The sequence below is a fragment of the Sebastes umbrosus genome, chromosome 4 (assembly GCF_015220745.1).
Source record: "Sebastes umbrosus isolate fSebUmb1 chromosome 4, fSebUmb1.pri, whole genome shotgun sequence".
NCBI classification, from domain to species: Eukaryota; Metazoa; Chordata; class Actinopteri; order Perciformes; family Sebastidae; genus Sebastes; species Sebastes umbrosus.
In genome coordinates, this window is record NC_051272.1 from 33,391,886 (window position 1) to 33,408,866 (window position 16,981).

Sequence of the window (16,981 nt, forward strand, 5' to 3'; positions counted from 1 at the left end):
CCTCCAAGGCTGCTGTAACTAATTACCTTAACTTTACCATCAGGCGAGGAGTGAGCCGTGATTTCACCACGCATTACTTGCATGAGTTTGATCGCTTCACTTGAAAACCGAGCAGCCAAATTGTTGTAATGACAGACAGGCGGCAGAAAGCAGCAGGGCCACTTTATTTCAGTCTTTTCAATGTAAGCTTGGCAGCAATGTAGTGTAGTCAAGAAGGCATTTTATTGCTGCAAATCCTATGTAGCGCTGAAGATCTACTGGCGTCTAGATAGAATCCTGACTGTAGCTGACTGGCTGTCACTTCACTGTGTCAGACAAGTTGTTGTTTAAGTCCAATGAATATCTTAATTGTTTGTCAAAGATGCATCCATTTCACTCTGTTCCCATTCGTTACATACTGTATATCACAGAGCTATTTTTAAGTCTTTTAGGCAAGTTAAAGTCAAGTACCAAATCTCGAGTCAATTGAGACAAGTTCGAATAAATTCTCAGGTCAATTGAGATGAGTTTAAGTCAAGACAGAAGTCATTCAAGACAAGTTCAAGTCAAGCTTTGAGCCAATCGAGATAGGTCCAAGTCAAGTATCAAGTCAATCAAGACAACTTTAAGTCATGTCTCAAAGCATCTGAGATGAGCTCAAGCCAAGTTGCAGGTCAGGCGAGATAAGTTCAATTCGAGTCTCAGATCAGTCGATACAAGTCCAAGTTAAGACTTGAGTAAATTGAGACATATCCATGTCCAGTATCAAGTCAAACAAGACAGTTCAAGTCAACTCTTGAGTCAGTTGAGACAAGTCCAAGTCAAGTCTCAAGTCAATCAAAACCAGTTCAATCCAAGACTCAAGTTGTTTTGAGACAAGCTCAAGGCCAAGTTGCAGATCAGGCGAGATAAGTTCAATTCAAGTCCTTGATCAGTTGATATAAGTCCAGGTCAACTCTTGAGTCAGTTGAGACAAGTCCGAGTCAAGGCTTGAGTAATTTGAGACATATCCATATCAAGTCTCAAATCAAACAAGTTCAACAGCAAGTTCGAGTGGAGTCTCAAGTCAATCAAAACAGGTCCAATTTAGTCCAAGCCAAGTCCTAGGTCTTTGAGGGTAAATCCAAGTCAAGGGTTAAGTTGTCGGGACTTACAAGTTGAACTGAAAGACTTACTTATGTTGTCTCTGAGCGCTGAATGCTAAAATGACATGGTATTCAAACATTTTCCTTTCAATTTTCTTTTTTAATTTTCTCTTTGAAGGTGTGTTAGTTCTTTGTTAACAAGGCCAACAATTCCAGTGACCAATCAAGTCCAATTCAATTCTTCATTTTTGTTTCTTAACCATGACTCAAGTTGAGTCTCAAAATATAACTCTGGAATATCATGTAGGTACTGTAGTATTACAGAGGTGAGCATATTGGACCCTTTAGCTTGGAAACCACAAATGAACTGTATGAGCCCAACTAATTATGCACCCTGGTTCCTAAGTCTTTATTATCAAAAACACAAAACCATTCTGAGTAAATATAAAAGACGAATAGATGGTCCGACAGAGATGAGCTCTGCTGCTAAAAGGAAAAAGGAGACTGTATTTTAGGGCTGAGGCGTATTGTGTACTGTTACCTTGGCCAGTGTTTGATTCAGTTTTGCATTGAGAGGCTGAAATCCCTTTGGCCCTGAATAAGAAAACAATTTCTGTCAATAAATTGAGTTGACCTCGATAGTGAATAGAGGTCCTTTTTGGTTATTAAAGGTCAGTGGTGGGTTTTGGGAATTCTCCCATTGATTTCCATTCCATCCAATCTAGATTTGAGTGTGTCCCTGTTTTGTAGCCTAATCTGTAGTAATGTGTATTTACACACAGGCAAATACACGCACGCGCGCGCACACAGGCAAACACACAAACTCTTCAACCATGCACTTAGTAGTTTGAAATAATTATAAGAGGGGATAAATGTTGAGACTGAAAAGCTTTAATTACAGAGCCAGTGCTGGCTCTCTCTTTAGGGAAACATTTTTTAATTAATATTCTATCTCTGCCTCTCTCTCCCTCTCTCTCTAGTGCATCACTTCCCCACAAGAGACAATGCAGATTTATGTTGCTGACCTGTTGGTGCTCTCCAGGTAAATACATCCATGGGGAAATTATGAGAATGTATGAGCGTGCCCCGAGTTAGATCTGTTAGAGACTGAATTCATATAACAAGAACAGCATTTGTATTTCTCATAATTGAAATAAAGTAGTCTGGGAACAATAGCAGTGGATGGCCAGAGGCCAATTTTTGACATCATGGGCAGTATTGTTCTTTGAATCTTTATTCAACTTCTTCTATTTCTTCCGTACTTTTTTTCTTCCGTACATTTTTTGGACTATAACTACTTCTGCATACTTCCAGCTTCAGAAACCATTCAACTATCAAAATATTCAGCTCTGTAAGGACATTAATGCTTACATTCAACTTTTTTCTACCATTTATACTTTTTAAGATATTAAGCTTTTTTGAAATTTTTTTTTACAATGTAACTCAGTGGAGAAAATCTTCAAATCCTCTTAAACATACTCCACTTTGGAATGCTACTGCTTCTGCATACTTTCAGCTACAGACACCATTTAAGCTTTAGACGGGTAACAAGAATTTGAACTATTAAACTTACATTCAGATTTTTTATATCTTTTACAGTTTTTGAATGATCACAGTTTAAGTTTTATGCTGTTTTCAGATTTGTTCTGAGTTTTTAATGGGTGTGAATTGGACGGAATGTTCAGAGCTAGAGTGAGTCACATCAGAGCTATAGAGTGTAGAGGACCTTTTTTAATCTTCTGAAACCTTTCTGAACAAATTGCTCCCACACCTACAATTTTCACGCTTCATACATAAAATTTAGGTCAAATTGTAGGAAATTTTGTGCCATTCCATTTTATGGACTAAAATACACATTTGACTCTAGGATCCCCAAAGTTAGAGTTAGTCCAACAAACCGCTCCATCAAAAGCAATGTTAAATGTCAGACAGAAAGCAGACAAAGGGACTTTTCTAGCCTGCTCCCATGATCACAGTTTTCACTCTACACACGTAAAAACAACATCAATGCATTCGGCAGTCTCTTCTCTCTGATGATAATAATATTTTGTTGATTTGACGTTTTTTGACTAGGAAGCAGGGATTGACAGGTGGATTTGTAAAAAAACAACTGTCTGTCAGTTTAGATTTGGTCTGCCCCTCCCCTCTGCACCCCTGACTGACCCAATCACCATGGCAACCAGTGACACACACACACACGCACACACACTGCTTGTGTGTGTGTGTTTGGCCTATAAATCTCCAATATTGTTGCTCCTCTCATGTCCTCTCAAATGTCAGCATTTTAAAGAGTATGTAAACATTATATATCAGCGTCTTCTGCTATAGTGCTGCTGCTGCTGATACTGTTGCTACTACTTTGACTACAACTACTGATGCTGCTGCTGCTACTACTACTAATACTACTACTACTAATACTACTACTACTACTACTAATACTAATACTACTACTACTACTACTACTACTACTACTACTAGTCTAACGATTAGAAAGGTTTAGTCAAACCCAAATACTACTCTCTCTCTGTCCGTCTGTCTCTCCCTCTTTGTCTGTCTCTCTCTGTCTTTCTCTCTCTCTCTCTCTGTCTGTCCGTCTCTGTGTCTCTCTGTCTGTCTCTGTATCTCTCTCTCTCTGTCTCTCTGTTTGTCTCTGTATCTCTCTATCAATTCAATTCAATTTCAATTCAATATACTTTATTGGCATGATTGTTAGGTGAACAATATTGCCAAAGCGTCAATTCAATAATAATCTCTTTGTGTTTAGCATTGCAGTTCATCTGTCTGATATTCATATAAAGCATTTCTTCTTTCTGCCTATTAAGGAAAGTCACTTAAAATGTACCACTATTGACAGTATTACAGTTTAGCTTCTTTAGCTAATGCAGTTCAACTTCCAACTCTGCCAGTTGTACATTTCATCTTCTAGGTTTTTCAGCAGTGCAATGTATTTGAGCTTTAACATTTTTAGACAAGTCATTTCACATTTCTGCATTTTCAGCAATGCTTTGCAAATAATTTCAGCCGTCAGCATTCCCACGCATTTTCAGCAGGAAATGCATTTTCTAATTTGGTATAAAATTACGTTAATTGTAATAATAAACATAAAGCATGTGCTCGATACCCTGTCAATGTAATATATCGCGAGAGAAATTAGAACATTGTTAGACCAACTCTACTGCCAGATAAAAACATCAATATTGATTGATTATGCAAAACCCTAAATAATGTTCAATAATGTAATGACAATGCATTTTCTACATGTAGGCCCTTGGTTACTTACATATGATCGCAATTATGGGAAAGGTTAAAATATGGTTATGGAAACTAAAGCACAAGGTCAGGGAAAGGTCATGGTTACAGTTAACAATCTTGAGGTGTGCAACCGGAGGTTTTAGGATTAGAGTGTGTTTGAAGTAAATACATAGAAGAACTTAGTGGTAAGCATGAACATTCATAGCTATAATTGCTGAACAGAAAAAGAAAAAAGAACAGAAACCAACAGAAAACCCATGGAAGATGATTACAGTACCGCCCACAATGTATTTAACTGACAAGTGATGTCTGGGAAAGTGCAAAAGCACCATTGTAATGAGTCCACACAACACAAATTTGAAAAAGGAAAGAATTTCAAGGATCATTTCTTTAACAATGATTTTTTGACTGAGCATCCTTGTTTGTGTTTGATATGAAAGAACAAACACAGTATCTGGTAGCTGTGAAGGGAAACGCAGCATGAACATCAGGTACATCAAATGGACTGCATCTAATGAGATGCATCCCAGCTGGCGGCGAAGTGAGCCGGAGTGCCGAGTAGTAATGAGCGAGAATGACCAAAGGTTCATGGAGGGGACGTGAGGATCACGACAAGATACTGCCTTGGAAGGCTGCCAAGAAGTGTCGAGGATGGAGAAGGGGGCAAGGGATGAACAGCGGGCACATCAAAGCCTACAGCTGGCTGGGAGACATGGTTATAAAGAAGGGCTAGCAAAAGCCAAATGCTGAACGTTGTTCCATTGATGAGAACAGAAACACGTAGTCGGAACAGAGTATACAGTAGTAAGGAATAAACAGTGCATGTCTAAAAGCTCCTTCAATATTGATGGTTGAGGCAACCCATTCTCACTCCCCCTTGTTGTGTTTGTTTACTAAAAGATTCATGTGTTTTTTTGGGGTGACGACAAGATGAGATGGGTTTCTGCCAGCTAGTGTATTGGCAGACATTGCAAGACCGGCGGCCCGTAACGTTAACAAGTGAGAGAGAGAGAGAGCATGTGATGCTGCAACTCCTCAACACCTCAAAACTAGACTTCTGCACCTCCTCATTGCTCTGTTTTCAGGCTTTAGAAAATCTATCCCATGACAGGAGACTTTGGCAAATCACAGGTCATTTCATTGAGAGAGCGTTCCTATTGGCTGTGCTCCAGTCATGTGTGTACTTGGTATTTCCTCAACAGATCTAAACCAGGCTGCTGGGTCACAAACTTTCTCATTTTACAGCTAAACAGTACACTACAAGATGATTCTGAAAACATTTGAGGAGAGAAATAGGCATTACAGTAACATAATAATGATTCATATTTGATCAACGCTGCCTAGTTTGACCGTTTGGTCGGAGTTCGCGAGTAATTGACAGCCGGCTTTCATAGACGGCAGCTGGACGGCAGACTCCAGATCAGCTCTTACTGCTTGTTTTTCCTCCGGTCTGTGAAATCTTGCAGATGCCATTAGGAGCACCGGAGCACAAAGAGGAAGATGATTTTTTTGAGATTACCTGTCTCATGCACTGCTGTCACGATATAGTGACCGTTTTATAAAAATAACTTTTAATCATATTTTGCTGCATTTCTACCCACTGCAGCTTTAAAACTCAAAATGAATTGTTTCTAGATGTTCGACAAATGTGTCCATTTTTGTGCTATTTAACTCACAGTACAGTGTTAGGGTTTGCAGTATTAAACAAACCATGGGAAGCTGATTATGAAGAAGGAAGGGAGGAAGATTTTACAGCAAAGGGGGCAGACATGTCAGTCATGCTGGTTTGGGAGACACGTGGGTCTATCTGCCGTCTAAATAAGCATTTCCTGGTGGAGAATCGTTTTGTTTAACATTGTTTGCTTTCCTTCTCTGTCAGTTTGGCAGTATAAGCAGCTTGCATTAAGACATGTACCTGCCAGCTGGTTGACAGCCAGCTTGTCAGGGGGACCTGGAATGACCTCATATACAAGCAGGTGGTGAAACAGGGATGTAAGGCCAGTTTGTAAGCTGCAGTGACAGCCAGCAGGCAGCAGGGCAAACAGAGGGAGACCGTCAGCATGCAAGCTGTGATGATGATGGAGTGAGTCTTCATTTGATCTGGTTCTGTATATGTAAGGGCATGTATGGACACACATAGCAGGTACCCGGCATCAGCATTGGGTCACATAAAGCGGATCCGTCCCAGCAGGAACTGGATCCGATCCAGACTCGCATCCTGACAGCCACAGTACGTGGCTGATTAATGAACTCACAGACTGTCAACACTCATCACGGGGCACACACACACACACACACACACACACACACACACACACACACACAACCGTGGCTCCCTTCATCACTGATTCATTGCACATTGTGTTCAGCAGCTTTACACTGTGTGCTAATGTTTTTTTCGTCTCCAAGGACAACTCTCTGTGTTGTCTTATTATAAAAAGGACTGCACTTCAAAAGAAGCATGAATGAAACTCAAACAGGTAAAAGTACACTGGTTGCCATCCACACACTCTGCATGTGGCCCACATTAGTGCACTGGCGGCTCATAAATGTCATAAACCCATCCTGCTTCTTAAAGCTGCAGTAGGCAGAACGTTTTTGGCATCATTGGGCAAAATTTCATAATAACCTTTCAGCATATTGTAATTCAAGTGTTGTGAGAGATAACTAGACTTCTGCACCTCCTCATGGCTCTGTTCTCAGGCTTTGGAAAATCTATCCCGTGACGGGAGACTTTGGCGAATTACAGGTCATTTCGGAGAGAGAGCGTTCCTATTGGCTGTGCTCCAGCTGGTGGGCGGTGCTTGGTAATGATATTTGCTCCATTTCTACCCACTGCAGCTTTAAGCTAGTAGAGTATAACCAGTGCTCCACTATGCATTAAGACTACATCATGTCTTGTCACATGGGAGCCGTCGTCCTGCTGAAAGTGCCTGATGGCCTCCACACTGTATAAGTGATGAATGTAGATGATGTATGATGTAGACATCAGAAGCAATGGGAGACATGACAGGATGTCCCTCAGTTACTGTTGGGAGGTGGAGCTACTGGAACAACTCTTAAGTCTCCACATTTGTGTGCAAGACTGTTTAGTGTCTCCAAGTATAAAGACAGTCACAACTGGAACCACAAATATTACGAAAAGCAAAATCTCCCACTACTGTACAGACACTACATCACAATACTGACCTGGGTACAGTGAACCACACCCACCAGGCATGCAACCGAGAGAATCGATCAATTACAGTTACTCAAAATGACTGTAAATAAACCTGGGGTAAGCCAATACAAAGGATTATGGTATCGTAACAAATTTTGAATAAATATAGAGATTTACATTTATTTTGGGATGTAAAGTGGTTTATATCAGATATTTTTATTTAAGAGATATCTTGATATGAAGAAAAATGTTTATTTCAAAATATGTTTTTAGCTACGCTGGCGGCATGGCTCTATGGATGGCAGTGTTGGTCTGTCAGTCCAACACTTTGGTCTAGACTCAAATGTCTCAACAACTGGAAAGTGAGTTTTTCCTCATCATACTATGTCTAGTCTTTTGGCACATGGGACTACTGTTTTTTGTAATATACTCCATTATATTTTATTATTATATTATATGTATAATGAAGCATATATATATATATTTATTTCAAAGTCGTACTGTTAGATACTTGCCCAAAGTATCTGTACTAAATTTCAAGACATTTACTAATCAGAACAAACATGGCATTTTTCCTGATCATACTAAATAATGTCTTTGGGCACAAATGGGTGTGGAAAACATTTTATTTGCTAAACAGTAGTTTGTTAGCATTGTCATTGTGAGCAAGTTGCCATGCTGACGTTCAAAGCATCACCGTGCTCCTTCATTCTTGCTGCTATGTGCATAGTAAAAGATGCAATTGTAATGTTGATAGATAGTTTCGGTCATTTATCAAGCAAAAATGGCAAACCTTTTGCTGTTTCTAGCTTCTAAAATGTGAGGATTTGCGGCTCGTAAATTGAAAGTCTGTCAGTTAGACAAAACATGGCAATTTGAAGGCGTCACCTTGGGCTCTGGGAAGTTGTGATGGACATTTTTCACTATTTTTTTTATACATTTTATCAGCTGAATAATTAATCAACCAATCCCACAAATAAAAAAATAATCAAGAGAATCATCAATAATGAAAATGATCATTAGATGAATCACAGAATACTTATTTAAACATAATCTGCTCTTCTTTGATAGACTGATTGACTGAATTGAATTTTGAGTGGACCAACACCTCTAGGTGTACAACTGTGAAAATACACAAGAGAATGGAGAACCTGGGGCAGTGTAAAGTGAGAGACTATAGACTCACTCAAGTCTTGTCCATACCCAACAGTCTTCTGGCAGCTTGCATCCAAATGTCACAGCTTTAAAAAAAATATAATTATGTCTGGATAATTGAACATTTAACCTGAGCTTTTCAGTTGCAAATTGTCCTATAAGCCATGTTATTGTGTTTACCACCAATGTGTTTCCAATGCAATACATAAACACATATGTGGAATTATGCTAATTTCTTAAAGGTCCCATTTTGTAAACAGTGAGATTGTCATGTCTTTTATATTATAAGGCAGGTTTAAGTGCTTTATAAATCCTTTTAAACTATCAAAACGCTCAATATACGGAGAAACACACACAGACCGTATTCAGAAATTGTGTGTTTGAAACAAGCCGTTAGGATTTTTGTCCATTTGTGATGTCACAAATATACAATATTTAGACAATTTCACGGTTTTAAACGTCAACATTCTAAATGTGTCCCAGTTTATTTCCTGTTGCAGTGTATGTAAATAACATCAGCTGACAGGAAGTAAACGTGTACCCAAACTGTTGCCTAGCAACGCAATTCCGTTGCAATTCCCTTGAAATGCACTAAAACAGAGCGTTTCAGACAGAGGGTAAATACAGGCATATTCAGTCTGACAGTACGAGGAAGATAAAGGTTTTTTTGAACATTACAGCATGTAAGCATGTTCTAGTAGAAAGACAAAATACAAGTCTGAACCTGAAAATGAGCACAATATGGGACCTTTAACAAACATGGAACGCTGCAGACCTTAAAAATGACAACATGTATTTTTTTTTTGCTTTTTGCACGCAGCAGTGGGACATGTTGAAAGGTTGAGAGTGTTCTGTAATTACTGTGGTGCGTGCTCTCACCACAATGACAGATGCGTAATGTGTGAATAGATGTGGGTGTAAATAAGTGTATTTACCAAGTACTGTCTGCAATCTGCGGCTTGTCCATCACTGCAACATTGTGGTAATAGTGCGTCAAACATGTGCCGAGTGGCGTTATTTACACGAGGGCATCAAACGGGCTAAGGGTAAATAGAGCAGATGGATACCGGTGTATCAAAGTTCTTATAAGCCGGAAGAAAATATTTTGCATCACGATGCCTTCGCCATACTACGGAGATCTACGCTAATTAATGCAGACAGCTGGCAGGTCATTTAAACTCCGACTCACCGTCCCTCTTTCACGCTCTCTTTCACACTTGCACTCTCTTTCACAAATGTAGAATAAGTTCATTTAGTATAAATAGACTTAATGGGCAGATTCAATTATCGCCTCGCCAAAGTTACAGATAGCGTCGTCGGAGATGACAGGATTAGCTTACGGGCCGAAACGGCACCAAGCAGCGATCAGAGCTTAGACACATTTTTGCTGCAGGGAAAGCATCAAATTAGGTCCACAGTGACATTTAGTTCTAATTCAGCTCAGTTTGAAATGAAAAGAGGAAAAAAAACAATCTTTTCCCTATTACATCCACAATGTGAATAGAAAAAAACATTCCATGAAAACAGTGAGGAGACAATTCAAGTCGTCTAATTCTTTGGACTCATATCATTGTCCTGCGGTCTTGTCAAAGTCTACAAAAAGTAGCCCTGTCTAAATATAGACTAGGACATTTCTTAAACTGGTCTCTCCATTGACCTTTCAGCGACAACAACTCTGAAAATACTTTGTGAAACCATGACAAGATGACAAGATGACAAAAAGGTTGGTCTGTTTCATACTGTATAATGAAGTTGCTGGAGCAGTATTTTTTTTTTCATGTAGGTAGAATTTGATTGGACATATTACAGAGCTTTAGGGCACCTGCTGTACTGACAGGAAAAAAAATCTTTTATTGTTTTCCTGATTGTTTGGTGGTAATTCTTTAAAGGGATAGTTCAACATTTTGGGAAATGCACAAATACAATTTCTTGCCAAGAGTTCTCTCAAATCTGACCATTGAATATGAGTCTGAATCCAGGAGATGGTTAGCTTAGCTTAGCATACAAACTGGAAGCAGGGGGAAACTGCTAGCCTGGCTCTGTCAAAAGGCACAGCCTATAGGAACGCTCAATAGGAACGCTCTTTCTGAAATGACCTGTGATTGGTCAAAGTCTCCCGTCACTGGCTAGATTTTCTAAAGCCTGAAAACAGAGCCATGATGAGGCGCAGAAGTCTAGTTTTCTCTCAGAACACTTGAATTACAATATGCTGAAAAGTTATTATGAAATGTTTGCCCAATCCTGCCAAAAATTTACTGCCTCCTGCCACTTTAATTTGTACAAAAAAGGGTAAAAATGGCAAGTTTTAGTGGGGTTATGTGCTAGACTAGTTCTTGGCCAGGCACAGTGACTTCTGGGAGTTTTGTTGTCACTGTGAGGTTGCCCCAACAAGTTGTACGGCACAGGGCCAGGGTAGTTGTTTGCCCATTTCCAGTTCTTATACTGAGCTAAGATAACCATCCTCTGGCTCTAATTCCATAGTGAATGGACAATTATGAGAGGGGTATCATTATTCTCATCCAACTCTTTGCAAGAAGTCAAATAAAAATAAAATGTCAAACTATTCCTTATATGACTGGAATTTGCATTGTGCATCTGTACGGTAAAAACAAGAAGAACAGGAGGTAAAGAAAGTAAAGTCAAATTTCTGACCTTGGCAAACAGTGCCCCCTTGGCTGCTAGTGCGTCCTCTCCTCTCCCGTTGGGGTAGCACTCGTACCGTGCATCCAGGATTGGGTAGCGGCTGGCCAACATCAGCCCGCTGTTCAGGAATTTGAACCTTGAGCAGCAGCCTTTCCACCCGTACCGGCCGACATCGCTCAGTACGTAGGGGAAGTAGCGATGCAACTGCCGCCGCAGTCTAGTCGTCGATCCGTGGTCAAACACTTCCTGTAGAGCCAAGAAATCCAAGTTGGCAGGGAAAAAGGCAGAGATCTCGTGGTCGAATGTCTCATCGCCGTGGCGGCGTTTTCGTCCGGGGCGCTTGAAGATTGACGTACGAGGGACGTGAGAGAGAGTATTGTTGGAGGAAATGCCTACGCCACCGTCGCCACTATGGTAACGAGTGAGGGATTCCCTGGAGGCAGTCATGCTGCCCGTATCTCCCCCTGCCTGGTCGCCAGGCCGATGGTTCCCTGTTTCGGTCTCCTCCTCCTGTGGGTCCGGCTCTGGGGCGCTGATGCTGATTTGAACCCCTGAGGTGTGAAGTGGGCAGTCTGAAGAGAGTTTTGTCTGGGTCCCTTCCCCGTGCATGGGACAGTCATGATGGCCTTGGCCACTCGGAGCCCCCGCAGAATGCAAGGGGCAGTCTGAAGCCTCCCCTGAGGTGTGAACGGGACAGTCTGAGCTGCTGTCAGTCCCTGCAGGGTGGAGGGGACAGTCCGCTGTCATGTCTCCTCCATCTGGGTGAAGGGGGCATTCAGAGGAACCCTTGTCTTTTGCAGGGGGGTGAACGGGGCAGTCGGTGGCACCTGAGGGGTGAATTGGGCACTCGGTGAGGGGCTCGGTTTCATTGTCGGCTGGGCTGTTGGTGTTGTGTGTTTGGTCTGGACGCTGGTCCAGAGAGGATGTACGGCGGAAACCTGTGGCAAGACTGCTGAAGGATGCCGCACTGATGAATGGAACAGAAAGAAAGAAAGAAAGAAAGAAAGAAAGGAAGAAAGAAAGAAAGAAAGAAACTAGTACTCAAAATGTATTTGTTTGATTGATATTAATGACACAAGTAAATGCTTATACTGCTAAGACATAAGCAGAAGGAGCCCAGGAGCAAGTTCTCCTCACCTGATGGAAGTGTTGGTAGGTGAGTCGATATAGATTTTAATCTGAGGCCGACTGGCACCGTTGCGGATCCTCTTCCCCACCTCCCGGGCTCTCCTGTGTGTGTCTGACAGGTTGTTGAACCTGGCCAGGGAGTCGGGCAGCAGGCATACATTGGCACTGCAGAAACAGAAGCTTCTGCCTTGTGGCCTCCATTCCCCAATGCCAACACCTCCTGGCCCGGCCTGGCCCTGCTCGGCCTGGTGTTTGTCTGGTCTGCACAAGGATAGCAACAAATAGCAAGTCAAACAGAAGCTCTGGAGCACACAAAAAGCCCTCCGTAATGTATGGAAAGATTGATTTTAGGAAATATGGTTATTCACTTTCTGGTTGAAAGTTAGATGAGAAGAGCAATACCACTCTCATGATATATATATATATATATATATATATATATATATATATATATATATATATCTTCATATCCTTTTCTGTTGTTGTATGGTGTCCATTTAACCAACATTTTATTTTCATTTCATTATGTTTTTCTACCCATATCTGAGTCTATCCTCCTCGACTGACTCGCCCCATAAGGATCACTGCTCTTTGATCGTATATTATGGAAAAAGGTGGTACTGTAGGCTACCTTTAACATGCAATAAACCATTCCCACATTAATGTTGGGGCAGCAGTAGTCAAAGAAACACATTTACTAAAGGGAACTATCACATTTAAAATCGTGTGTCACTAGGAAATCTGAGTTACTGTGAGATATTGCTGCTCTTCCACAGCAAACAGAGCTAAATACAGCATTTCAAAGTTGGTGGTTATGGTGGGTAGCCATTTGGGTGTGTGTTTGGATAACCAAACACCCGCTGAGAACTGATTGAGCCTGGCAGCTGGAAGCCAGACCAGAGAGCAAACTATTTACAGTAGATAATGACTCCATTTTCTGCCTCTTGAAATCTCCAAACCTTGGGAACAACTGGCACTGTAGATATAAAATGAAGCGTGACTCTGCAACTAAATGGCCTATTTTTCACCTCGAATAGATTCGGAAACCAATTTTGATGCATAGTTTAGGAGAACATTGGCAATAAAATGGTCTGTTTCCAGAACAGCCAGTTTGAAAGTCAGAAGGAAAGACCAATTAGAGACCATCCAACTACACACCAGTCACGACGCCAAATCGGGCCAATGGCCTCACCACTTTATGCGGCAGCGACGCTGGTATTGTTTTCACCTTGTGAGTCTGTGTGTGAGTCATTGTGGCAAAATGTGGTCCTTGGGACACCTACTGTAGCGGGAACTACCACAGAAGAGGCCTTGAATGCTTTGCGAGGTGTTTTTATTTCTGTCTGTCTGTGGACAGATGTTGTCACCACGCTAGAGTCATGAAACTTTACAGGCGTGTAGTTGAAAAGTTCAAAATAAAGGCTGAGTTCAAAGATGGGCGTGGTCCGAGCAAAGGGGGGAAGTGGCCACTGACACCCCACAATTTACCCCCCCAATCTACGCTCCAACGCCTGATTTGGCATCACAAAACTTCACAGATGTGTAGTTGAGATCAAAATGAAGGCAGAGTACAAAGAGTTCATCCACTGACAATGTATTTCAACTTGTTCATGGTGATGTTTAAAAACAAATTATTAGTATATACAGTAAACTAGGAAAATAGTTGAGAACATTATGAGCCCTTTACTTCTGGAACCCTGTACCCCTGAAGTAACTCTTCCTGCTTTGCAACTCTATTGAGCCTTATTGCCACACAATGACCAACGCAAAATGTATACGGTATATTTTCCCTTACCAAAAAGAAGTTTATTCAAGTGTGCTATTAGTTTACTTCTTTCAAACTTAAAATAGAAGAGTATACTTTCAGTTTACTTTTTATGTACTTACCAGAGATATACTTAACAAAAGTATACTTAAGTATACTTGGCTCATACTGACAAGTATACTGAAAAGTCTAAGCATATTTGGCTTATATGCCTGCTTGGACTTAATATTTTGATCGGGATATACTTAAGGATAATAAGTATACTTGAGTAGCAGACACGGATTTCTGCTAAAAAAAGTGGGCTACGAGTGTACTTGCAGTATAAAAACTATTAAACTAGTAGTAGTTTACTGAGAATATACTTTAAAGCGCACTTTCATAAACTATAAAGTGGGCTACAAATATAAAACTAGTAAACTATCAGTATTCTTATAGTATAGTTGCAGCACAAAATAAAACTTAGGTGTAAACTAGTTGTGTAATCAATATTTATTATTCTTACACTTATAGTATACTTAAAAGTATACTTTTATGGACTAAAAAGTGGGTCAATTTAGTGCCAAGAAGTATTGAAGTAGTACACGTACAAGTATACTACTAGCACATTGATATTAGTATACTTACATAAAGTATACTTGGGAAATATATACTTGAACTTTGCTTAAGCATACTTCATAAAATAAACTTTAAGTTTACTACTTTTTCGTAAGGGTTAGAGGGATTAGATCGTGAAAGGAGCAAAAGGTAAATAAAAAAAAATCTTAAAAAGTTACTAAATATCTCACTTGTTTCATGACTTGAAAACACAAAGTAGTGAAACTACTTCACCATGGTCCACACTAACCTGCGGTAGGTGTACAGGTAGGACTGGCGGACGGCCTGCAGGGGAGCCCAGATGATGAAGCCCAGCAGGGCGAAGGGCAGGGCGGCGAGGAGGAGGAGCAGGTAAAGGGGCGCGGAGATCAGGACACACAGGCTGAGGAAGGAGCAGGGGTCCTGGGAGCGTTGACGCTTCTCCAGCGAGGTGGCCACGCAGGAAGCCAGGAGCTGGTCCAGGAGCCAGTAGCAGGGGAACACCAGGCTCCACGACAAGCCATCCAGGAAGTGCAGACAGGCACTGGAGTAAGGGGTGGTGTGGAGGACCATCTCTTTCCTCCTCTCTCTCTCTCTCTTTCTTTCTCTCTGTCACTTTCTCCTCACCTTGCACGCTATGTCCACACCCACATGCGCTCTTTAAACAAGCGAACACAAATCTATTCCAGAGATGACATAAACAGAAATAAATAAAAAAATAAATCAGACTCAAATGTAGACCCTCCCCCCTCCTTGGAGAGAGGTACACTACATGGTTTGGGTGATTATTTAGCTTCACAGACAAGCTTGTCTAAGTATCACTACCGCTGCCTCAGCAATTGCACCCTCTACAGGGGGGGCCACGGAGCGCAGTCTGGAGGTAGGGGGTTTCCATGATGAGAGCTTTTCCGCTGATGATGGATCTATGATTGCGGGGACTCCGGCGACCTCGGGAGGGGGCGGCCATTAAACATCACCGCTTCCTCGGGACCTGGAGAAAGTGAGGTGATTGACAGAAGAATAGAGGAAGGAAATAGGGAGGGGGGCAGAGAGAGAGAGAAAGGAGGAAGAAGAGGCAGGAGATCAGTGATTGACTTGCTCTGATGGAAGCATGCTAGGAGCAAAATGAACCTTGTAAATTTCCTAATATTTGCGAATGCATAATGAATATATATTCCCACAGGTCCTCGTATGGCCACAGGCAAAAATAAGAGTTCTGTTTAAGTGTGTTTTGTTTTTTGATAGGGCGTCAGGGGTTTCAACACTGCTAGTGCCTATCCAACATTTAGTGTACAGATTAAAATCAATGTTCATCTTGCTCATTTCTCTCTCTCACGGTGCTACAGATTTAGCTACGTAGACGTAAATCTGTAGATGAAAAAAAACTAAAACAAGATTGAGCTAGCGAGGCAGTTTTTATGTTTAAATGTGTGGTATTTACACAGTGTGGGACATCCCACGGTCTCTAGAAAGCATTAGCTCAAGTTGGGTGGCTGACTCAACAGGGACTATAGTTATCGTCCCTGTTGCTAGGGCGTTACTAAGGGTCCGCCTACTTCCTGGAGGAGTAAACTTGGTTGATTTTGATTTATATGACAGACTTAGTTTTTGATGAATGGTTGGAAGAGGCTGACGTCCGTTAGCATCACTGAAGTGCCAATAATGATGGTATAGCTCACCCTCTTGTGCAATATTGCTAAAGTAGCCTACTAATAAAAGCTATTCCGTAACTGGAACAATGCTTCGGCTACGTTTTAATAATTAAGGTCTTTCTTAATAGGAAATGGGCTGTGAAAATATTTCCTAGAAGTAAAGGTAATAAGTGGTCACAGAATGGAAGACAATCAATATGATACTAACCACTACTGTTTAAAAGATCTTCCTGCCCACAGATGGCTTAACCAGAAATGACTGTCAGTGAATGCTTTACAACCGACTATAATAACAACACAAGCCACAAAGGGAAGACTCAATTCCGCCAGCATGAATACATAATGAATAGATCAATTCATTCATGACAGCAACCAGGGTTTAGGAAGACAAAAGAAAGAGAGTGTTGACCTCAGTGTAACCTCATATACCCCACAGGGACCACCAGAGCGACAAGGCTAACACAGTGTCACATCTATAGCACGATAACATGACTCCATGATCCATCAATCCACACAGCTGAAACTCACTATATGTTGTACACACATTATGCTAGAATGTATTACATGCAGAGCCCATATTAAAACATGG

General features: G+C 41.1%; 1 protein-coding gene across 2 annotated transcripts in view; it reads right to left on the reverse strand.

Annotated features, from left to right (window-relative positions):
• smpd3 (sphingomyelin phosphodiesterase 3) overlaps nt 1–16,981 on the reverse strand; it is a 76,090-nt gene that overhangs the window by 27,537 nt on the left and 31,572 nt on the right. The window contains exons 2-5 of one of the 2 annotated variants that reach the window (XM_037767580.1): nt 15,566–15,731; nt 15,012–15,420; nt 12,412–12,663; nt 11,284–12,241 (exon numbers count right to left, since the gene is read on the reverse strand). In XM_037767580.1, coding sequence (XP_037623508.1) covers nt 11,284–12,241; nt 12,412–12,663; nt 15,012–15,313 — 1,512 coding nt within the window. In that variant the 5' untranslated portion in view covers nt 15,314–15,420; nt 15,566–15,731. Of the gene's footprint in view, nt 1–11,283; nt 12,242–12,411; nt 12,664–15,011; nt 15,732–16,981 lie in introns of both variants that reach the window. The other variant, XM_037767579.1, reaches the window with a different exon arrangement.